The sequence below is a fragment of the Lissotriton helveticus genome, chromosome 8, assembly GCF_964261635.1.
Source record: "Lissotriton helveticus chromosome 8, aLisHel1.1, whole genome shotgun sequence".
NCBI lineage: Eukaryota > Metazoa > Chordata > Amphibia > Caudata > Salamandridae > Lissotriton > Lissotriton helveticus.
The window spans coordinates 946342728-946368116 of record NC_136069.1 but is presented as its reverse complement, the minus strand read 5'-3'; the positions used below and the strand labels follow the sequence as shown (position 1 = coordinate 946368116).

At 43.6% G+C, this 25389-nt stretch overlaps 1 protein-coding gene across 1 annotated transcript in view; it reads right to left on the bottom strand.

The window, feature by feature from the left end:
* The window catches only part of LOC144773031 (organic solute transporter subunit alpha-like), a 782029-nt gene that overhangs the window by 389170 nt on the left and 367470 nt on the right, over nucleotides 1-25389 (bottom strand). The window contains exon 4 of the mRNA XM_078657799.1: nucleotides 14911-15069. Within this exon, the coding sequence (XP_078513925.1) occupies nucleotides 14911-15069 (159 nt within the window). The remainder of the gene's footprint in view (nucleotides 1-14910; nucleotides 15070-25389) is intronic.

Genomic DNA, 25389 nt, shown 5'->3' with positions numbered 1-25389 from the left:
CGAGATTACACATAGCGGGCGGAAACGGAATTACGTCACGCCAACAAGATGGCCGCGCCCGTGTACGACCGATAGGGTAACTTGGCAAACGAATAGCTAGAAGCGCCTCGCGAACACGCGCAAGATCACGCGAACATACACGTCGCAACAAAAACAATTTTGTATTCGCACGTATTCGCGGCTTCCGAAATCGATCTCGCACGGATTCGCGCCCCAAATAACGCGCGAAATTGCAAAAAAAACGATTTTAGCTAAAATGAAAGCAATGAGCAGGTGCAAAAGTTCAAACTTAACATTAGTAACATTCAAGGTAGTGCTTCCTGATGGGCCCCTCCAGAGTTTGCAACAATTCTATGACCCTGCTATGACCCAAACAGCAGGCTCATAGAATAGCACCATAAAGGTCCTGTAAAAAAAAAATTTCACTGCAACAAAAAGCAAATTACAGATAAGGAAGGAAGCAGGTGCCAGCCAGACTGGAACTTTCAAAATTACTGACACATTAATGAAACACAAATTAATTGATGGCAGTTGAAGAAGGGCAGGTGTGCTAGCTTTTTTCAACCACCATAATCTACAGTAATAAATAAACCTAATAGGTGCCTGTGAGGATGTACTAGAGGGTGGCATGGGTGTCCCAGAGGGTGGCAGTGGTGAAACAGAGGGTGCTGTGAACCTGTGATGATAAACCAGACGTAGAAACAACATAGTCGCGGCCGTTGCAAGCCGAAAAGTAAGTTCGCAATTGCGAACTTGTCCCAAAATCGGCGCGAACACGCGCCAACACAAAAAACGGAAAAATCCGCAAGTCCGCTAGAGTTCGCGGATCTTCGCGGATTGCGAATCCGTAAATACGCAAGTTCGCGGATTGCCAATCCGCAAAATCCGCCCATGCTTAGAATAAACCTAGACAGAATGTGCTACTTACGCATGGGCATGAGAAACACGAGAGCTCTGCATTCCGAAAAAGCTAGAGAGAGGGCTGTACACTTATGGCAGAGTTTTCCTAGCCGTGACCTCAATGTAGAGAGACCCACCCTTTGACGGCCAGCTATGCAGCATTCTTACGTTTCTCAGGTCCACACCTGAGTAGCTGATACGGTCCAGGTTTCTGGGGCTTGTAGCGTTAAGTTATGTGTATTTGTGTAGAGCACAACTCACCAGGGAGGGTATCCTGGCACTGAACGGCTGTACGGCTGTACGGCTGTACGGCTGTACGGCTGAGGCAGGGTCGGGGCTTGGTGGAGAGCCATGCTTTCAGTGTCTTGCGTTATTCAAGAACTCAGGAGGAGACTATGATGTGTAGTGGCAGCCTTTTCCGAGGACCATGGGTTAGTTAACCACCTGTATGTGTCTCTAGTTAATTCCTTCCCCAGAGATCAAAAGATGTAGAAACCTCCATACTGCTCCAACTGTGGATCTTATCTCCATTGGTGATCACTTGCCGCCAGGCAGAACTGGATCATGCAGTGCAACCCATGATTTTGTCCCTCTGCCGGATAATCTAAGGCAGTAAGCTTTTGTATTGCGGAGCTGCAAGCCTCCTTCCAGGAAGTGGAGGGTGCTGCTCTGCTAGTTTGTGTTCCCCCATGCAGTGACCTGCTCCTCTGACATGCCTCCTACCCAACCAGCCAGTGCGGTTATGGTCCTAATGATCAACCTCCTGCCCATCAAATGCCTTGTGGGCTCAGGTGTTGCATTTGTATATAGTAATGGAAATACGGCCATGTAGCCCTTACACCGTTGGCCCGATTCACAGAACTAACTTAAGACAAAATCCTAAAGTTACTACCATTTTGGTATTCACAGAAGGCGCTTACTCATTTTGGTATTCACAGAAGGCACTTACTCATTTCGGTATTCACAGAAGTTAGGAGTCCTAACTTTAGGACTCCTAAATGCCTTCTGTGAATATCGAAAGTCTTAAAGTTAGGATTTTTCTCAGTTTAGGAGTAGTAAAGTTAGGACTCCTAACTTTAGGACTCCTAAATTCCTTCTGTGAATACCGAAAGCCTTAAAGTTAGGATTTTTCTCAGTTTAGGATGCCTTCTGTGAATACGTTTGCTTCCATAAGGCACACTCAATTTAAATCTTGAGTTGCTACTGAATTATTTTGATTAAACGTGTGTCGTTCGTAATAATGGAAGTGACATTTAATCTATTTTTATTTGTCAGAAAAGGGAGACACGTTACAGGAATAAACAGAATTTTTTTTCCCTAAGACCATGGTTCATTTCCAAAGTCAACAATGTAAACTCTAGAGAAATTGGCCTTAAGAGTATGCACTGTACTCACACGAGTTCTAAACTATGATGTTGTTTGGGATGACCGCACTTTATTGTTTGGGATTCGTGTTGTGATATTGAAAGTATAGATGAAGTTTTAACGTTTTCTCTCAAGGAAGTATACTTAGAAGCAGGGTTTACATGTATAAAAAGCTGATGCGGCTCTCCTCACTCTAAGACACATGCTCCTTAGTTAAATCTGGAACCCGTTGTTACCTACCAGCACCTAAACAATATTTAATGTGTGTTCCTTTTGCAGTGGACCCCGGCACACCTTCTGGTAAAACAACACCCAGGTGCTTGTGATCTGGTTGAAAAGACTACTTTCAGACTGACCGATAAGCCAACCAGGCAGCTTTATCATATGAACAAATGTAGCAACCACGGCCGGCTTTAGGGCAGTGTGACTGGTGTGGCCGCACTGGGCGTTGACCTGTGGAGGGGGCACTGACTTCAAGGTGGGTGCTTTGTTTTAGCAACAAGTTATGATTGGAGGGATGAGGGACACTTTTGCCTGTTGGTAGTGAAAGAATTCGAGGAGGCAGTCATAGTGTGTGGGGGTGCCAAAAATGATTGTCGCACGGGCGCCACCAGTCCTGGTAGCACCTACAGATAAAGAAGCTCTTACAAATACCGTCTTGTACTAAGTGCGACTGCTTTAACTGGCCACTGAAATGAAGTCTATTAAATTCATTTAACATTTTTAACAAGAACGATAAATACCTTTGAATAAAGAATAATAAAAATGCAGAATACAAATACGCCCCATAAAATTAGGCAATGTTTTTAGTATGCTACTATACATGCATCCCCGTTCACACACACACCACAAAGACAGCAGGCGATTACATTTGCTATAATGGAAGTATCAGGTTTCCTGGAGGCAGCTTCAAAGTTTCCTCATCGGCACTACAAGCTAGCAGTGGCCTACGGAAAATGATGACACCCCACAGGGGCAAAATGTGTTAATAAGCATCAGAGACTCCCATATGTTACAAATGTTGACGGTTACTTTAAATACCGATGATTCATTCAAGAATGTTTTTCATTATGGATATAATCGCATCACAAGGGTTTAGACTACAAGCACAGGCTGCTCAGTGTACAGTTCTGCCTGTCAGAGTTACAACTGGACTTTTGTTGTAACTCAAGTTCAGGTAAACCCACCAGTAGCTGAGAGAGCAGTAGTTTCTTTGACGCTAAAACATGAAGGAGCAACGGCGCCTCTGGTCTGGGACTAAATATATGTTCACCACCCCTTCTGCTGTGCTCCGAATCCGCTCTGAAACTAAAGCTAATTTCGATGCTTCTACCAGGCCAGAGTGTGGCATGCGTTGTACACCATGGATCACTGGAATTTTTATGTGAGGCTAACCAGCTATGAGTATGACTGTGATTACAAGTGCAAGTAACATTACTTTGGAGGTAGAGTGGATGTACTCAGACATTTCACGATGATCCGAGACTAACTAACTATATTGTGTACTGCTTACTATTGCCAATGATTTCGTACCGAAGCTTGCTGATGGAGTGCATGTTCTCTTTTTGTTGAATCCACTACTCTGAGTGCTGACATAAGGGCCACAAAACTACAACTGCTGTCTGGTTGTGAGGAAGGGGTGTCTACTTTCCAGATCACTGGGGGTCATTTTCCCTAGTCCTTGCACTGGATCTGGCTTAATTACTGTACAATGTGCACAAACTACATAAAACCAGGAAGAATATGTTTCTTTTCGATCCTCCCACTCATTTCTCTTTTGGTCTTCTTATAGTACTGTTTCCAGTGCTATTTCCAGTGCTTAATTTGTAAAAAAAGTTTATAAATAGGTTTAGGGACCCAATGTTTTTTTCTTAGAAGCTGCCAGCAGCACTGCTGAACAGCAGGGTGGCCAAATATCAAGGCTGCTTACTCTTGATTCCAGCTCACGCCTCTTCTGTTCACCACCTTACACTTCTCTCTCTTTCTCCAAGCCTTTTTCATCTCTGCTTCATGAACCCAGTTCATAAGTAGGGCCTCTTATTTTGGTATCCGGGCCTTTTCTACTCCAGTCTGACACTGACTGAGTCTCCCAACACTTCTCCCCCTCCTTAGAACTCAGAGGGATCTTCCCTCAACTCTTAAACCTCCAATAAGTTTTGGGTTTTGTCTCTCCCTTGTCAGTTGAAAAATTAGATCTGTTCTCAGTTACTACAGATGATTTGAGTCCTGCAGTTATGGTAAGTTAACACTCACTTGGGCCATGTGTCAGAAAGTCCACTGTAGAACTACAGGCTCTATGGCATTAGTCACGCTAGTCGCAGAGGCAGCAGTAGATGGGCTGGCTAAACAGATTTTCGTAGCATCAGCCAGTCAAAATCTATTTATAGATGTTACATCGCGCAAACAACCACTATATGGTGACAGATACTGGAGGTGCCTGCATTCTCTTTCCTCAAGGACATTTTATTAACTTACAAATAGGTGCTTCTGAGTCACCTCTGTCGCTCGTGGTCCAGGTAATGCTGCCTTTCCTGAGAATGTTTCTAAAAAGCAGAGCAACACCCTGATGATCAGACAAAAAGGAACCATTAACTGAAAACAAGCTGAAAAAGATAGAGCGCTATGGGGTCTTACATACAGCATAATTGCGCTGTGCAAATGTTGATGACCTAGTGTCCCTGCACTTTGCTATCAAGAGGCCCCAGTTGAGAGTCTTATCTCTGTGAGCCCCGGCGTTTTATCCAACAGCAGTTTGGATTCTGCAAATCTGCTCTGATGCAGGCAATTTCAGAGTCTTAGGCAAAATTAAATTTTATCTTTTGTCAAAGTATTTCCCATAATAACAAGGCAAATTTAGGCCATTTGTTGCAGTTTTTCACTTCCTCCTGTTCGTTTGTGATAGTGCTGTCAAGTAGCTGCCTGCAACAGTCTTAAATTATATCCGGCAGCCGCAGCCTGTGCAGGTAAGAGCGGTGGGGGTGGTGGGGGATTTCGATGGACAATGCTGAGTGAAAATTAATTATTTATTTAATATTCTCTCAAGCATCGTCCGTTGAAATACCCCCCACCCCCCCCCCCCCTTACCCCCCAAACCGGCCTCACCGTTTTTACCTGCATGGTCCGCTACTACATCCGGCACATTAAACCCTGATAATCCCAACTTTAGTCCAGAAGGCCATTTTCATTGCTTGCAACAGGGCCCAAGGCATCTATACTGCTTTAGTGGGATAATACAAAATAACATATATGGCAGTGGGAATTTCCATAGATTGAGTTGTATCTTCAGAGCAAAGGCCTTACCCAGAGAATGATGTAGTTGCCAAGTCTGCCAACATTCTGATTATTTGCTGGATCAGGCTGCACAGTACTAGATGGGGTCCTGAAAGTTGGGGTTGCATGCACTGACCTTGTGGCAGTTTTCACTCAAAAGAAAGTTTCCCGTCAAATTGTGTTGCATGAGTTCTGTGATTTTTGGCCAGATTTACAACTCATAAATCTTAAATTTACAAAACACTGATAATGTTGTCTCAAAATTGTGAAAATTAGTTGTCAGATAACACCTTGGGGTAAAAATGGTTGCCAATGATGCTAAATCCCAACTTCCAGAAATGTAAGTGATTGGGGGGCCTCCACTCCTAAAAAATATTGTCAGGGGGGCTTGGCCTAAAAAAGTTTGAAGACCTCTGATCTACACAGTGAGACCTTTGGGAGAGGCTGGATGCCAGGACTTTAGTGCTGATGATCAGCCCGACTCCACTGAATAGTATCAGAAGAGCAGGCAGCAGTTTTTAAGTAAGTTCCAGTAACTTTAATGCATTCTACAGCATCAGCGTTACCTACTGGCTGCATATCAAGGTTACTCTAAGTGAACGATGTTCTAGACTTACATGCATGGAAATGTCAAGGAGGACAGTACCCTGCGAAAATGCAAATGTAGTGTAAACTTGTAGTGTTCAGCTTTTGGGGTGCCAGGGGGTAACTTTAGGGTTCAGGGCGGGTGTGGGTTTTAGGGTAAACAACAAAGTGTCTCCTCAGGTCTTATCAATGCACCATAGACCTTTAATGGGCAATACAATACGTTTTTTTTAAATACGGTTTTTAACAAACCTCTCTCAACAAACATCAAACCAAACATTTGTGTTTATAAACAAATAACAATAAGGGGGATTTATCCCTTAAGGACTAGAACCCTCACTCACCCGTGGGTGACATGCTTCATCATATGGGTTCCTCCTTACCAGTAGGAAAACCTAGTCCTACTGGGAGCTACGACTTCTTCACTGTGATGAAGGAGCTCAGAGATGTTTTCTTGCAGTTGTTACTATGGGGGAGGGATACGAAATCCCATATGTGAGCCTCAAGGAGTAGTGAGGGTGCAGCGCACAAAATAATTTTATTAATGGTGATGAATAAGGGTGAAAAAAAGTTTAAAACTGCCTAGGTTGATGCACAACCACAAATTTATTCACGTGCTCTCCCTGACAGGATTAAAACGCAATGCAAAACAGTAGTATAGATTTAAAACTACTATTAGGGCAAGGCCTACATGTTTCAACCATGTGATCAGTTTCCTGTATCGGTGGTTTTCTTCAGGACCAACAAGAAAGACTAAATTATGTTTGCTGCTGCTGATATATATGGTGTTAATAAAGAAAAAGTGATACAAAACCAGTATTCTGGTGGCGTTTTGTCAGATAATCTATGGAATATCTGTAAAATGAATGAGAGAGAGGAAAACAAAAACAGCAAATCATTTAGGGTGCTCTGCTACTGACATAGTCATGTCTTATTGTCAATAGCCTTAATTATCAATAGTAGATAATACTTCACTTACCCTCTATCGTACAATATTCAAACCTCACCTCAACCTAGCAGGCAGCTCAGGGAAGGAGGCCTCGCTCTGTGGGGAATAAATTGTATGATTTTGAGTCACACCTGAACCCAAAAAAAAACCACGCCATTTTAATTGGGGTGACTCTAATGCTCCAGTGTACTGAAAAAGTGCTAATTTATCACATATTAAAGAACAAATACATTGTTTGTTTAAAAGCCTAAAATAGAAGCAGAAAATTCCTCTAGTGTATACATCACACTCGCTTTAGGAATTGTGTATTTAGCTTATCATCAGTGAGCAAATGGCTCTATACAATCATGCAACATCACTAAGAGTCAGAGGATATTGGTTGAGCCTTGCTGTACCCAGTTGTCTTTGGGATATGCAGATTGACTAACAAAGGTACAAAAATACAAAGTTGTAAGACCAGTAGGACAAAGGCTTATACTGGTAACTATTGATGGACCAGAATGAGTACCTATGGTCTCAATTGTATAGAGGCCAGAAAGCAAAGGAGATAGAATCACTCTTCCCTTCCCCATCACAGCAAATAGCAAAGCCTCCTTTTAAAAAATAAATCAGTCCATGTAAGGAGGCCTGCTAAAATCTAGCTGCTGCTAAGGTTTAAGTCCTTACTATGCTATTAGTGAGACAAACGAGTCACTCACCTGTCCGTCGGTACCTCTTGGCAGGAAGGGCTTTCCCCGGGAGGTACCGACCTGTCAGTGGTTGCCAATTTTATAGTGTCTCTAGGTAAAAACGGCGCGCAATTCTGGCAGGCGTCTAGGTGACTAGCGAAGTGCCTGTAGGACCAAAAACTATTGCGCATTTGCGACAGTGGTGCATTATGTTATATCACGCGTGCGCTATGGTAGTGGGTTATGTTGTAAAACCGCATGCGCTATAGCGGAAGATTTACTCAAACCAGTAGCGAGCGTGCGCATTGAAAACGGAAAAATGGAAAAATTTAGTCAGCACTGTTCATGAATGCTAATGATAAATTATCAGACAATATATTTTCTTCATGATTGAAATACTACTATTAGATATGATGGTGGTATCCTTGATTCGTATAGGTTGTAGAAATACAATTCTTTCAATTTAAACCAAGTATCACTTATAGATAGCACCAACAATTACAGTCTCCCATTACAGAAATATAGCATACATACATGGTGATCTCTCTTGAGTCTCTATTTGTATGACACTTTATGATTTATGTATGAAGGGTCATATATGTTAAGTGTGTAATCAGTTCCTCAGATGGATCTTTGGCAAATGATATACATGTGTCTTTACTTAAAATAAGTGTCAGAGTAATCATGATAGTCAGTTGCTTCTATGTTTATATTAGAGATCAGAGTGTTGCACAACCAGTTTTACTATGGCAATCACCCTATTTTATGTCAATCAGTTACACTTCCCTATAGCCAATGGTGTTCAGAATACTTTACTATTGGTTGTAAAAAAATAGTAGTATCTTTTAGAACCTTAGTACAAATGTATGGTTACTAGCGAGTACCTTCCAAATGTAGCAACCTACAATGCTAACCACGGTATTTCATCGTTCAGACCATCAACATCAGTTTTCAATCTGAACACCCACCGCTGTTCTCTTCTTAATAGAAATTTCAAGACATCTGTAAGGTGAGAAGGAATCCAAGGTTGTTCCAAAACAACCCAACGCAGATCAGTTTCTGAGTGGTGTTTGTCAAGGAAGAGATTGTCAGTTTGGTTGATCTTTTATTGCATGAATAGTGCTTTTGTGTTCTTGTATCCTGGTCTTTATTTTTCTTGTCGTCATACCAACGTAACGAAGCTTACAGGGACACCAAATCAGATAGTAAGCTTCTTATGTTGGTATGACCCTTCATACATAAATTATAAAGTGTCATAAAAATAAAGACTCAAGAGAGATCACCATGTATGTATGTTATATTTCTGCAATGGGAGACTGTAATTAATGGTGCTATCTAGGAGTGATACTTGGTTTAAATTGAAAGAAACGTATTTCTACAACCTATACGAATCAAGTATATGGGATGCAATAGTAATGACAGAAAACATTGTTTTCTACTCTTTTTCCACTATTCACTTAGAGAATCAAGTAAAAATTGCAATTTTACGATAGGGGACTCGATATCCCAGTGAGGCAATGTTTTATTGTCAATACAGGCACTCCTGGCACTCCTTGACATACTGAGCATGTGCGGTTCTATGATGGCGACACCGCTCTCTCGCACATACTCAGTATGTATATAAAGTCCTGAAATACAGTGGGCTACTTGAAGACCCCACGTTATTTTAGTTTAGTTGGAGATACCACTGTCATATCTAAAAGTAGTATTTCAATCATGAAGAAAATATATTGTCTAATAATTTATCATTAGCATTCGTGAACAGTGCTGACTAAATTTTTAAATTTTTCCGTTTTCAATGCGCACGCTCGCTACTGGTTTCAGTAAATCTTCGGCTATAGCGCATGCGGTTTTACAACATAACCCACTACCATAGCGCACGTGTGATATAACATAATGCACCACCGTCGCACATGAGCAATAGTTTTTGGTCCTACAGGCACTTCGCTAGTCACCGAGAAGCCTCCCAGAATTGCACACCATTTTTACCAAGAGACACTATAAAATTGGCAACCACCGTCAGGTCGGTACCTCCCGGGGAAAACCCTTCCTGCCAAGAGGTACCGACGGACAGGTGAGTGACTCGTTTGTCTCACTAATAGCACAGTAAGGACTTAGACCTTAGCAGGAGCTAGATTTTAGCAGGCCTCCTAACTGGGACTGATTTATTTTTGAAAAGGAGGCTTTGGTATTTGCTGTGATGGGGAAAGGAAGAGTGATTCTATCTCCTTTGCTTTCTGGCCTCTATACCATTGAGACCATGGGTACTCATTCTGGGCCATCAATAGATACCAGTATAAGCCTTTGTCCTACTGGTCTCACAACTTTGTATTTTTGTAACTTTGTTAGTCAATCTGCATTTCCCAAAGACAACTGGGTACAGCAAGGCTCAGTCAATATCCTCTGACTCTTAGTGATGTTGCATGGTTGTATACAGCCGTTTGCTCACTGATGATAAGCTAAATACACAATTCTTGAAGCGAGTGTGATATATACACTAGAGGAATTTTCTGCTTCCATTTTAGGCTTTTACACAAACAATATATTTGTTCTTTAATATGTGATAAATTGGCACCTTTTGAGTACACTCGAGCATTAATTGGAGTCACCCCAATGAAACTGTCGTGGTTTTTTTTGGGTTCAGGTGTGACTCACAATCATACAATTTATTCCCCATAGAGCGGGCCTCCTTCCCTGAGCTGCCTGCCAGGTTGAGGTGAGGTTTGAATATTCTACAATAGAGGGTAAGTGAAGTATTATCTACTATTGATAATTAAGGCTATTGACAATAAGACATGACTGTGTCAGTAGGAGAGCACCCTAAATGATTTGCTGTTTTTGTTTTCTTCTCTCTCATTCATTTTAAAGATATTCCATGTATTACCTGACAAAACAACGAAGGAATACTGGTTTTGTATCACTTTTTCTTTATTAACATAATATATATCAGCAGCAGCAAACATAATTTAGTCATTCTTGTTGGTCCTGAAGAAAGCCACGATACAGGAAACTGATCACATGGCTGAAACATGTTGACCTTGTCCTAATAGTAGTTTTAAATCTATACTACTGTTTTGCCTTGCGTTTTAATCTTGTCAGGGAGAGCACCTGAATACATTCGTGGTTGTGCATCAACCTAGGCAGTTTTAACCTTTTTTTCACCCTTATTCATCACCATTAATAAAATTGTTTTGTGCGCTGCACTCACATATGGGATTTAGTATCCCTCCCCCATAGTAACAACTGCAAGAAAACATCTCTGAGCTCCTCACAGTGAAGAAGTCGTAGCTCCCAGTAGGACTAGGTTTTCCTACTGGTAAGGAGGAACCCATATGATGAAGCATGTCACCCACGGGTGAGTGAGGGTTCTAGTCCTTAAGAGATAAATTTCCCTTATTGTTATTTGTTTATAAACACTTATTTTTGGTTTGATGTTTGTTGAGAGAGGTTTGTAAAAAAACGTATTTTAAAAACACCGTATTGTATAGCCCATTAAAGGTCTTTGGTGCATTGATAAGACCTGAGGAGACACTTTGTTGTTCATGTTATATAGAGGGGAAATCTCTCCTCGTAGGTCTATAAACTCGATTCCCTAGGACACCAACCCCATGTTTGCTGTTAGAGTGGGTTTTAGGGTGCCAGGGAGTAATTTTAGGGTTCAGTGTGGGTATGGGTTTTGGGGTGCCAGGGGGGGCATTTTAGGGTTCAGGGTGGGTATGGGTTTTCAGGTACCAGGGGGGTAATTTTAGGGTTCAGGGCAGGTATGGGTTTTAAGGGGCCAGGGGGGTAATTTTAGGGTTCAGGGCGGGTATGAGTTTTGGGGGGGCAGGGGTAATTTTAGGGTTTAGGGTGGGCATGGGTTTTGGGGTGCCAGGGGGACAATTTTAGGGCTCAGGGCGGGTATGGGTTATGGGTTCTGGGGTACCAGGGGGGTAATTTTAGGGATCAGGGAATGTATGAGTTTTAAGGGGCCAAATGGGGTAATTTTAGGGTTCATGTGTGCTCTGATTGTTGTCCAGTTTCAAATGCAGAATTCACCACTTTTTTGCTTGGCCTGAGCACTACACGATCCTGATTGTCTGCCATTTCAGCCGTGCCCCAATTGATTAACATTAGCCACGCCCCTTCATTTGCCAGGTTAACCCCCCCACGGAAACATTTCTGCGGACGCCCCAGACTGCGAGGATCGGCGGGCAGACTGTGCCAAACTAAATTTATAAGCATAACTGCCGCCGGCACAATGTTGCAGTCACGTCGACAGGTCAGTGGGAGAGCAGCCGCGCTGGCAGCGGAGCAGTCCTAGCGCCTGGCCTCCTCAATGTCTCCAAAATAACAGTAAAGGTAACTCAGCCGTGCAGATTCCCGGACGTTCCGCGAGTGGTGTGCGGCGCTGAAAATACATTTAAAAAGCAGCGATGTCGTAGGGGTGGTGGGGCGGCCAAACACCGCACACAGAGGTAAGCATAATATGAATAAAACAATAGCATCCCAAGAGTGGCATACTCGCACGCTAAAAATAAAAAATACTTGCAATGCCATAGGTCTGGCATTTAAATGCAAGACCTATGGCATTGGATTCAAAGTGCAAAACCAACAGTTGATGGACAGAATGCAGAACAATGTCATACATTTACCCCAGTACAGAGATCTGGGCCTAAATCCATCGTTTTTTTGCACTCCACACCACCCCAGTTCAGAAATGACCATATGCAAATCAACCTTGACCCTGTGCCTCATGGGAACAGTCCAGCCCGAACTGCCAAGCCATGTCTTTCCTGGACCGGAATCAAGCATCCTAGGACCGGTTTCTGGTTATCAGCCGTCTTCAGCCAGGATAGCTTGACTCCAGTGGTGTAGAGAGCATGGGACTCTGAGCATACCCATCCCACTCGGGGTGACAAATGCAAAACCAACAGTTGATGGACAGAATGCAGAACAATGTCATACATTCACCCCAGTACAGAGATCTGGGCCTAAATCCATCGTTTTTTTGCACTCCATACCACCCCAGTTCAGACATGGCCATATGCAAATCAGTCTTGACCCTGTGCCTCATGGGAACAGTCCAGCCCGAACTGCCAAGCCATGTCTTTCCTGGACCAGAATCAAGCATCCTAGGACCGGTTTCTGGTTATCAGCCGTCTTCAGCCAGGATAGCTTGACTCCAGTGGTGTGGAGAGCATGGGACTCACGTCTGAGAATACCCATCCCACTCGGGGTGACAAATGCAAAACCAACAGTTGATGGACAGAATGCAGAACAGTGTCATACATTCACCCCAGTACAGAGATCTTGGCCTAAATCCATTGTTTTTTTGCACTCCACACCACCCCAGTTCAGACATGGCCATATGCATATCTGCCTTACCGTGTGCCTCATGGGAACAGTCCAACCCGAACTGCCAAGCCATGTCTTTCCTGGACCGGAATCAAGCATCCTAGGACCGGATTCTGGTTATCAGCCGTCTTCAGCCAGGATAGCTTGACTCCAGTGGCGTGGAGAGCATGGGACTCACGTCTGAGCATACCCATCCCACTCGGGGTGACAAATACAAAACCAACAGTTGATGGACAGAATGCAGAACAATGTCATACATTCACCCCAGTACAGAGATCTGGGCCTAAATCCAACGTTTGTTTGCACTCCACACCACCCCAGTTCAGACATGGCCATATGGAAATCAGCCTTGACCCTGTGCCTCATGGGAACAGTCCAGCCCGGACTTCCAAGCCATGTCTTTCCTGGACCAGAATCAAGCATCCTAGGACCGGTTTCTGGTTATCAGCCGTCTTCAGCCAGGATAGCTTGACTCAGTGGTGTGGAGAGCATGGGACTCACGTCTGATCATACCCATCCCACTCGGGGTGACAAATGCAAAACCAACAGTTGATGGACAGAATGCAGAACAATGTCATACATTCACCCCAGTACAGAGATCTGGGCCTAAATCCATTTTTTTTGCACTCCACACCACCCCAGTTCAGACATGGCCATATGCAAATCAGCCTCCGCCCTGTGCCTCATGGGAACAGTCCAGCCCGAACTGCCAAGCCATGTCTTTCCTGGACCGGAATCAAGCATCCTAGGACCGGTTTCTGGTTATCAGCCGTCTTCAGCCAGGATAGCTTGACTCCAGTGGTGTGGAGAGCATGGGACTCACGTCTGAGCATACCCATCCCACTCGGGGTGACAAATGCAAAACCAACAGTTGATGGACAGAATGCAGAACAATGTCATACATTCCCCCCAGTACAGAGATCTGGGCCTAAATCCATCGTGTTTTGCACTCCACACCACCCCAAATCAGGCATGGCCATATGCAAATCAGCCTTGATCCTGTGCCTCATGGGAACAGTCCAGCCCGAACTGCCAAGCCATTGGTTTCAAAGTGGCCGCCATTGTCCCGGCTGCTTTAAAAGTGAAAAAAACATGGCGGGCAGAATGTAAACAAAGCAAGTCATGCCTGCGGTAAGAGAAACTCAATAAAGTAGTGCTTACCAGACTAAATAACATGTAACTGTGTGACAACCAAAGTAAAAGGGCCAGTAGCCATGGGAGCTTACAAATTAAAGACAAGGCGGGACTAAGGAGGGACTAACAAACTTATTTCCCATTCAGAAGCGGGCATTTACAAAGGAAAGTGGCACAAGCCAATGACAACTAGGGGCGAAGAGTGGTCGGGGCTTCTATTCCATACTCCAGTACAGCAAGTCTTGCAGAGCAGAGCATGAGTGCTGACTCTAGACTCGACCTTAAAAGGGGGAAATTAAGATCCAAAAATCAAATCACAGACATGCCCTTTATTGTCTTCTTTAGAGAAGAAGATAAAACGTCTGTAGCTTTAGACAGCTAAAAGCAGTTTGGCTTTTCAGTGATATACACAATAATATCCACTACATTTTAAAACTAAAAGTAGAAATTCTCTTTGCACATCAAACTTTATTGTCTGGACTCACTTGTATCTAGTTTGCTCTTGTTGACCTTCTTTCTAGTATCTGTTATTACATCCATACACCATCTGAACTACATTTGGGCAATTCAAAAGTATTATTACCAAATATTACAGTGCCTTAAAAGTGACATTCCTAATCAGTTGTCATGACCTGATCCAATCTCTACTGTGTGGCACTTGATTAGGAGTACAATATTTTATTGCCGATTTTTAGAACTTACCTTGTGACTTTGGGATAAGGGAGGCACAGACAGCAGCAGCAGCAAGGACCAGTGCTGATTTTAAAGCGTTCATTCTCATATCTGCGGAGGAACAAATTCTGCCCACCGCACTCCTTAATCATCATCATGAGAAACTTATGAATCACAATGGCACAGAAGCTGAAATTGTAAACAAAAATAGAGAAAAGTTATGAACTATACCTAGGTAATTTTCATCATTGTTAAAATGTACAAAATGTTCAGATTACCACACTTTAGTTTGGTGTATACTATTGAAAGCTTATGTTAAACAAGCACTGGTAATGCATCAGTTTCGCCCATGTAATGAATAAAGAGCTGTTTTCATCAATCATCGTTCAGGAGAAGGAAAAAGCTCCCTGACAGATAACACAGGAGTTGAGAGGACGTGGTGCAGTGGCCAGAGTGGCTGACTTGAGAGCTGGGGATCCTGATTCGGGACTTGGGGCGCCGCGTAACATCCTGTGATTGTATGCAAATCACGTAATCTCTCTGAGTGGTACATTGTTATATAAATATGCTGCAATAGTAAAAGGCAAAGCTTTATGAAAATATAGTTCCACCAAAGAGGATGTTAACAGTATTTCGGCTATGGGAAACTGATAAGAGAAGCAGATGAGGAACAAGTATTGGTAAATGCAGGAAAATAATCTACAAGCCGATAGAAATGGAGGAAATGTAAGTGGCACATACAGGAACCAATGAGAAGCCAGGAAAGAGATGAGGAGGGATGTAAGTCCCTTTTCAGTTTATATTAAAAACAATAGATTTCTTAAGCGAAACCTAAAAAACAGTGGTCCCTCGACCAAAAAAACTACCATCAATATAAATATACCAAATGGTTACCATAATTAATTACATAGATATATTTTAAAAATGTTAGTGACATTGCAGTGGGTGCGTGGTGCAAAACATGATTGGTACTCTTATGAACGTGATACACACATGTGACAATTAGTGATCAAGAGCTTATAGCAAAACCAAGAACAACACGACCCATTTCTTTTTGTACACAATCACGCTAGGATCCATAATAGTAGTTGACGTTTCAATCTTCTAGAAGGATTCGGGAATCATCATCAGGACTCTCACAGTGATTGAGCCAGAGACAAGAAGGCAAGGAAAAGCAAACAATGGAATAGACTTGTGTTTATCACAGTTATAAGATCACCAAGCACGTGTCTCACCACACACTCACTGCTACGTCACTAATGTTTTTAAAATATCTATATGTAATTAATTAAGGTAACCATTTGGTATATTGATTACAGTATTTTTGGTGGGGGTAAACTCCACAGTCACACATAAGATGTGGCAGGATATTTTGTGTTGGGAGCATTTCTTAGAATGACCCTGCAACATAATAATGTTAATTCATAAAATACAATTCTCACAATAAATACCTAGGATTCTTACATCAATGCTTAACCCTTAAAACAATATCTCTCATAAAGGTGCATGCATATCCACCACTTCCATCCCAGAGCAGTAAAAATTGAATTATTTCACAGCCCTAAAAAATACATATACATCCAAAGAGGGCCTATTTAGAAATTCATGCAGAACTTTCACGACTTCCCAAACTGAACGTTTTCAATCTCAGCAGTGGGGTCCATGGTCTAAATTTAACATGAATAAGCTCTCTTTTTAGGTTGTGAACAGATACAGATAGCTCTCATAACCTGGTATAGACTTGATATGCAGGTGCCACAAATAGCATTTAGAGACTGATAATGTACAAGGTCAAATAACCTAGTCTTAAAATAGCCTACAGCTGATCGATGCTAAGAGGACTGCTTGGCCATCTAGGAGCCCCTCTAATAAAGCGTACCTTGTGGTTCTGAAAATTCTGAACTCATGTAATAATTCTGGACTCGAGAATTAAACTTCATCATAGCATGACGAATTTAGTATCAAAAGACCGAGAATGACGAGTACACCATGTACAAGCATTCCCATCATACTCGAGTGACGATTTCACCTCGAAATCGTCATTATGGTTTTGAACCCTCGGCTTCCATTTTATGTACGGCAGCCATTTTGTGAGTTGCCCTTTACATAGGCTTATAATCCAGCTAAATTCGATTCCAAAAGGACACGTACACCTTAATCGACTTTCCTATGACCTGTGCAAGTTGGAACCATCGCCCCAGGCTGAACCTGTTTGGTCAGTTCCTCTCCCAGTGGCCGAATGAGATAGCATCAAGGCTCAACAGGCCATAAAACCGTTGCATCGCACACACACCCTGCCGAATCTTGCTCACACCTGTCCCTGCTCCTTTCTCTCTCACTTGCTTTATGATGGGGAGGTGCCCGTTTTTATTGGGGGTCCACCGGTATCTGATGGAAATGCTGGGCCTCGCCGGGTAATTTGTTATGGGCTGGACAGACAGAAATGTGGGCTGTCATCATGACTCTGCTTTTCCTTTGTATTGAAAATATGTCAATGGTATACTGTAAAACCAAGAATGTTTGCCTGAAGTTTAATATTCTGTATAAAAAGAGAAGCCTGACTTTGTAAATTTGAGCAGTCTCCTGAGAATATACTTCCCGTGTGTTGTACTTCTAGGACGCTTGTTACCTTGGTTGCAGCCAATAAAATCGATCCTTGACTTCACCTAGAAGACTCTGAGTTTCTGTGGTCTGAATCAGGAAAGGACTCGAGGTCTTTGGGTGTACCCTGACACCGCTGGGTTACCGGTTCTGTACCGGTTCTGAAAACCCAGTACCTCAGCTGGCGCCCAACGTGGGGCGATACCAGCGGTACCAGCCCAGCCAGAGGTTCGTGAGGAGCTTCGTGTGAAAATTCTGGAGGACGGCCAACCACTTCATCGACCCCTGCATGTCGACGTGGTCCGAAGGTCTTTGCTGCGAGGTTCCCCACTTCCCGACGGCTACGAAGGACTGCTGCCCTGGCTATCGCCCTGATTTGGACCTTTGAAGTTTGGTAGAGCGAAACGATAAGACGAGTCTTCTGGTGACATCACCGATATCTCAGTTAAGTATAAGTGGAGCGTCTCCCAGTCCTTAGTTGGTTCTTAGTTTTGGGTATCCTTTGGGATCATTTTTGGAACTTGCAAGTGCCAAAGCCGAAGGACTCGTGCATTCACGAGAAATATCGTAATCGATAATCCTTTGAAGTTTGGAGCTAGACTAGAGAGCGAAGATGCCTGGTCTTAGACTTGGAAATTTGTTTTGTCTTGGTTGTAATAATAGGGACTCCCGATTGGAGGACTCATGTCCGGTTCCTCCGGTTGGAACTCCAACTTACGAATTATATGTCAAACACGGAGTAGGCCCCATCACATACAATGAAGTGTGGATCAAATACACCAGAAAAGATGGTGTTTTAAAATGGCCCCAATATGGTAGCTTTGATACCGAAATCCTAGATAACCTCGAAGTTAAACTTTTCAAAAAGAAAGCCCGGCCGGCGATGTTTGACTCTTTCCGCCTATGGCGTAAGGAAGCCAAACAGAAGGATATTAAATTAGAGAAGAAAAATAAGAGAGAAAGGGGTATTTCAGTAATGCAAGCTGCTATGCAGTTTAAAGACAATGAAGAAGAACAGATGAGTGAGCAGTTGCACAGGCAATGTAAAATGGCAATAGATAAATGCTATCCAGTTTTGCCGCCTCTTAAGCAAGATGCAGCAAAAGAGCTTGGAAAAGATCCATTAATGACGCATTTATTAAGTTCGCCACCCCCCTATGCGCAGAATGCTACAGCACCTCCGCAACCCTTAGTTGCGCAACCTGTGATTGCATTGCCTCCTGCTCCTCTACAGCAACCACCAGCTGTTCTTCAGCTGGCTCCTGCTCCTTCGGTGCAGCCTCCTCAAGGCCCACCGATTACATCTACTTCACCTGTGCTTTCTACGACTTTGCCTAGTGCACCTTCTATTTCTCCTAATGCTCCCACTGCTATTGCCTCTACTTCTGCCTTATCTCACCCCGTTTTTCTGCCCGTTCTTCCGTCAGTTTCTCTTTCCATTCGACAGAGACTGGCCAGCACTGTAACTAATCTTTTCTCACCTTTTCTCGGGTCGCCTAACACGACCCCTAACACAGAACGAAGACAGTTGCGGAGTCAACTGCCTGACTATCAAGAGAGAGATTTACTGAATCGTTTAGCGCATAAATGGGTTATGGCTACTGTAAGGTATGATGTAGAGTCTGTCATGGAAGTCTTCCGTCAATGGGAAGCACCGAAGCAGAGATACGTTTTTGAACAAATGTGTGTTTTCTCTGTGAAGATTTAGAAGACAATGATTTGGAATGCAACCCGCCCGAGTTGTGTCGTGTGCGGTTCGATTTCGCAGAGGGAATGATTGTAGGTCGCGATGTCGAGAGAGCAGTTGAGATATTGTTGTCATATCGGAGTAAGGGGGGCCCTTCTCGATCACTATTTGAGCATGACGCATCCAGTAGGAAAAAGGCACGACAATACCCCATGAGAGAAGTTCCCCCACAATGGAGAGAGGGCGACACAACTGCTAACCCACCTATTCGCCACACTTTCAGCGTGTGTGGGTACATGTTCCATGGAAGCGAGCTGAAGTTTTGGCCCTTAAACAGACATTACCTGATCCCCGTAAAAATCCTGCAGGGTATTACAAAGAGTTGTCACAGACTGCAGGGTCATGTATCATGAATTTAGCCGACATAGACATGTTGTTCTGGAATGTTGTTCCACAGCCTTTATGGGGTAAGATTCGTCATACAGATCATGATCAGGAATTAGGTGACTCATGGGCTAATATTACTGCTGCAGATGCCCTACAAATTGGTGGTGCTAAACCTGAGCCCTTAGTAGCAGACCTCCCTGGCAGAATTATTAATTACATGAAAACTATAATGCCTGCCATGCGAGTAAATTGGGATAAATTGTCTGCGTGTAAGCAGAAGAAAGATGAAACGGTGTCAGATTTCTTCACCAGGTTTGAAGAGACTTTTGTTGACCACCGTGGTCAAGATATGAGCACAGAAGGTGGTCAGCGTTTGTTCGTCGATAAATTCGTGCACAATCTGCTTCCCGAGTTGTGTAAAAAGTTAAAGGTTTCAGAAAGTTCTTGGGCAGTTTCGTCTTCAGCACAGATATTAGCTACTGCACAGTACTACGAAAATAGAGACAAAGACGAAAAGGATAGAGCAGAAAAGAAAACTAAAGAGTTGAAAACGAAGGTTTTGTTACAGCAAGCATATCCGCCATGTGGTGGTGGTGGTCAGAACAATGGTGGTCAGAATAACTATCAGAGTAATTATCAGCAGCCTCAACAGTATCAGAGGAACTAGCAAAGAGTCGAGTATACTCAGCCACGTGTCCCTGTAGGCCCCAATCAGTGTTCATATTGCAAGGAAGAGGGTCATTTCAAGTATAGTTGCCCTATTTTGTTACAGCGTGCAAATGGTGCTTCTAGTGTAAGTAGTCGTGGTGTTCAGCAAGCGCCTAGAGGTAGAGGACGCGGAAACGTCCCCCAGAACGCACGTCCCCTTCCACCTCAAAGTTCTATGAATAGGTTCGATCAGCAGAATAACGCATCTGGTAGGACAGCTCAGTACTACGCTGATGATTACTATACAGAAGATGAGTATTTGGAAGGTAATGATTGCTAGGACAGCCATAGACAAAGAGAGGGAGTTGTTTCAGTTCCAGTAGATCAGAGTGGGCCTTACGTTGAGGTGATTACATCAGGTGTGTCAGAACCTTTTCTGTTGGATACTGGTGCTACAAAGAGTTCTATTATGCACTACAAACTCCCTGGTGCACCTTTGTCTGGCGAAATGAACGTTTCTGTAGGTTTTTCAGGCGCCCCGGTTAGGAAGCCGATTTCTGACCCTTTGTCTCTTTCTGTTGGTCCTCGTGAATTAGAAGCACCCCTTATCCTGACAACAGGTTGTGGCGAAAACTTGTTGGGATTGGATCTGCTAAAAAGATTGTATGCGACTTTGTACTGTTCCCCTTCAGGAGTACAACTTACTTTAGGTAAGAAAGTGGTTTCTCCAATGTATTTGTCAAGAGATAAACTTCCAGCAGAATTGTCGCTTCTTCCAGATATTCTTTGGGCTGCTGGTCCTAATGATGTGGGTCTGTTAGAAATACCACCATATGTTGTAACATTGAAAGCCAATGTTAAAATGCCACGAATTCCCCAATATAGAATTTCTAGTGAAGGTGAGAAAGCTTTGCTGGCGATCGTTTACGAGCTAATTGAAAAAGATGTGATTGAAGAGACAAGAGGCAACGTTTGCAATAGTCCTGTTCTGCCTGTTTTAAAACGAACTGATCTCTCTCAGCCACCTGTGTACAGATTTGTGATTGATCTCAGAGAGGTGAATAAAATAGTTGTGCCACAATTTCCAGTTGTCCCCGACATTACTACACTACTGACTATGATTCCAGCTTCTGCCACCTGGTTTTCGGTGATTGACCTGAAGAATGCTTTCTTCAGCATCCCGATTGCTGAGGAGAGCAGGGATATTTTTGCCTTCAGTTTAGGAGGATGCAGCTTCCGCTTTAAACGCGCTCCCCAGGGCTACTGTGAAAGCCCATCAATATATAGTCAAGCTCTAAAAACACAGCTTGATACGATTGTTTTACCTGAAGGTGCTACTCTTGTACAGTACGTTGATGATTTGCTTGTTGCGGCAGATACTGAGGAAATATGTAAGAAAGCCACGTTGTCATTGTTGCGTCATCTGTGTGATTTGCATCACAAGGTGTCACTTTCCAAATTGCAATACTGTCGACAAGAAGTGACCTACTTAGGTCACCTCTTATCGAAGGAGGGAAGGAAACTGACCCCAGAAAGAATACAGGCAATAGCGAAATTGAGTGTGCCAAGAACACAGAGAGAAGTGCGTGCTTTCTTGGGCATTACATCGTACTGTAGACAGTGGATTCCACATTTTTCGTTATTAGCCAAACCTTTGGTGGCATTAATGTGTAAAGACACACCCAACCCCGTTCCTTGGTCTGAAGAGTGCCAGAAAAGTTTTTCTGAATTGCGCACAGCATTATGTTCGGCTCCTGTGTTAGGTACCCCCAACTACAGTAAGCCCTTTACATTGTATGTCCATGAGAAGGAAGGTTGTGCATTATCAGTGTTGACTCAATTGTTTGGGGACAAACAACGTCCATGCGCGTATTTTTCATCGACTTTGGATCCGGTAGCTAGAGCATTGCCAAGTTGTTTAAGAGCCACAGCGGCAGCAGCTGTTTCTATTCGACAGTCTGCTGGTCTAGTAATGAATAATACACTAGTCGTGATGGTCCCACATGCAGTAGACACGTTGTTAAATAGAACCAAGACACAGCACTTAACTAGTGCTCGATTGTCAGGTTACGAATTAACATTGTTAGCGAGTCATGTACACATAAAAAGGTGCAATACTTTAAACCTAGCTACGTTGTTGCCAATTGTAGAGGAATCAGATGCTTCAGAACAGCATGATTGTTTTCTTAGAACAGAAGAAGAGACGAAAGGGAGAGTAGATCTCTACGATACTCCTCTTGCTGAATGTGATGGTACATTATGGGTGGATGGTTCATGCTTCAAGCTCCCGAATGGTGACACGACTGCAGCATATGCTGTCACGACTTTGCATACAATTGTTGAAGCTGCACGTGTCCCACATAATTCAGCTCAGGCAGCAGAATTGATTGCACTTACAAGAGCATGTGTGTTGTCAAAAGGAATGAGAGTGACTGTCTATACCGACAGTCAGTATGCATTTGGTGTGGCTCACAGTTTTGGACGATTGTGGAAAGAACGTGGGTTCCTGACTTCGCATGGAGCTAAGATTCAGCATGGTCAGTTGGTGAATGAGCTTCTTGAATCACTGACCTTGCCTCTGCAAATGGCGATTGTGAAATGTAGTGCTCACAAGAAGGTGACTGATGATGTTGGTCGTGGAAATGCATTTGCTGACGAAATCGCGAAAGATACTGCAAGGAATGTGATGAGCCGAATGTATGTTGCAGGCCCTGCAAGATGGGTTGGTGATGTTGGAATGTGTGAAGACACGATAGAGAGTGTGAAGTCTATTCAAGCTGAGGCCACAGAGAAAGAGTTGAGCACGTGGAGAGAAACTACAGGTAGAATGGATGCAAATGGTTGCTGGATTGAATTGTCAGAGCATCAGAGATGGTTGTTACCCGATGCATATGTGCTTGCAGTGGTTACAATGGCTCATGGAATGGCTCATATCAGCGTGAAAGGGATTTGCAAGTTGTTGGCTCCAGTATGGCAAAATTCAGGAATTCCCAAGTGTGCAGAGAATGTGGTCAAGAATTGCATGGTGTGTCTGAAACACAATCCTGGTAGGGGAACCCCAACTCCAGCTGGTCATTTTGCGCCTCCTACGTATCCGTTCGAGGTTTTGCAGCTAGATTTCATCCACATGGAGAGGTGCAACAATTTAAAATACGTACTCGTTGTTGTTTGTGCCTTCTCAAGATGGGTAGAAGCATACCCTCTAAAAGACAACACTGCCTTATCCACAGCTAAAGCCCTTGTGAAAGAGTTCTTCCCCAGATTTGGAATGCCTAGAATGGTCTGGAGTGATAATGGAAGTGAATTTGTGGGTCGAGTGATGAAGAGAGTATGTGAAGGGCTAGGCATTCAACAGAAGTTCCACGCTGCAAATCACCCCCAATCAGCTGGATTAGTAGAATGTTACAATGGCACGCTTAAGTTAAAACTGGCCAAAATTCAAGCGAGCACAGGTCTTAAATGGCCTGACGCTCTGCCCTTAGCACTCCTGTCCACCAGAATGACTGTGCATTCACGAGTGAAACTTAGCCCCTATGAGATTGTTTTTGGCCGCCCAGCCAACATATGGGGAGTGCCACGACCCACTAAGTTCAGCGAACTCGAACACCCTGTTTTGCTTGATTATCTGTACGAATTGACGGCTAAATTGCGTGTTTTGCATCAACAGGTTCACGACACCCTGCCTCCGGTCTCCGAGACTCCAGGTCACGCTATCGACCCTGGTTCCTGGGTCCTCGTCAAGAACTTCCAGAGAACGAAGAACGACCAGCCCAGGTGGACCGGACCGCACCTCGTCCTTCTCTCCACAAGATCGGCGGTCCGAGTGGAGGGGAAGAAGCACTGGATCCACGGGGTCCATTGTAAAAGAATCCCTTTTTCTCTGCCGTATGACCAGTGGGTCCAGGAGGGTGTCGGCGACTCAGAAACTGAAACTGTGCCACGCTTTCTGCCCTTCAGTGATGCACGAGTAAAAGGAACACTGAATGAACAAGAAAGCGACAATGTTTTGCAACTAACTGTATCACCGTCAGTTCGATTGAACACTACAGAATCTGAACTCCTTTTCAAAGACCAAACAGTACCCGGGAGAAAGCGCTACAATTTGAGGCCGAGACCTATGGACAAATAAATATATTTCTTTTTCCCTCCAAGTACTATTTTTTTTAAGTGCAGCTCTCCCATCTGAGAAAACTTGCTTATTTTTGTTTTTCGAACCGCCATCCGGGTTCCGCTGCTAGGGCCGCGATTGCCCAAAGTCTTTGGGGTGCAGCTGATGACGTTAGGTCGGCAGTTCTGGTTGGTCTAAGGGAGTTGCCCTGGACTGACAGAAGCATTCCTTAGCAGAATCAACCTCCCGTCGCGGGAAGCACTTTAGAGAGGATGGAGTTTTCCGAGATGGAGAGACCTGCCAAGGAAATGAACTTTAAACACAGGATGTGTAATGTAATGACAAAGAAAAGCTTCTTGATATTGTGCATTTTCATGTTATTTAGTATGATGATATTTTTAATAAGTTATGTTTTGTTCTCTTTTCTAGTAACATTTGCACCCACTACATCGCCTATACCTCCCCCTTCTACTGTTTCCTCACATTCTTTTCAGCCCCTTCCTGAACATGAATCCGCTAGGAGATTAGAGTTTATTAATAACTCCTTTGTTCAGCTCTTGCACCAACACCAACTTGTAATGAACACGACTAACTGTTGGGTGTGCCGTCTTATGCCTCACACAACGGATAAAGGTATCCCTTATCTGGTCCTGCCATTTAGCCACAATGGTTCTGTGTGGGCATACAGAACAATGTTCATATATGCACGTGAAGTCTACCCCCTACGCTCTATAAAAGACAATCCTAAGAATAGTGCTCTAGTCAAGGGTATAGTTGACATGATTAAGGATGATATTTCTTATGAAACTACCCCCGAAGATGAGATACGTGCCTATATAGGATGGAACGTGACCGGATATGGAGCTATTCTGAGTGAGAAACAGCAAGCTAAGATATCTTCCCCGATTTGGATTGTACCCCATCAGGGTCACCTGTGTCTGCAAGGTACTGGCAAGAATCCCACAGCTCAGTTAGGGAAGAGTGTCTGTACTGAAACGTATGTTTTTGGATCTCAGACTTCCCCTGCGTTTTTGGCAGCTAAGGGTACCTATTTCATCTGCCATGATAGAGCCTATAC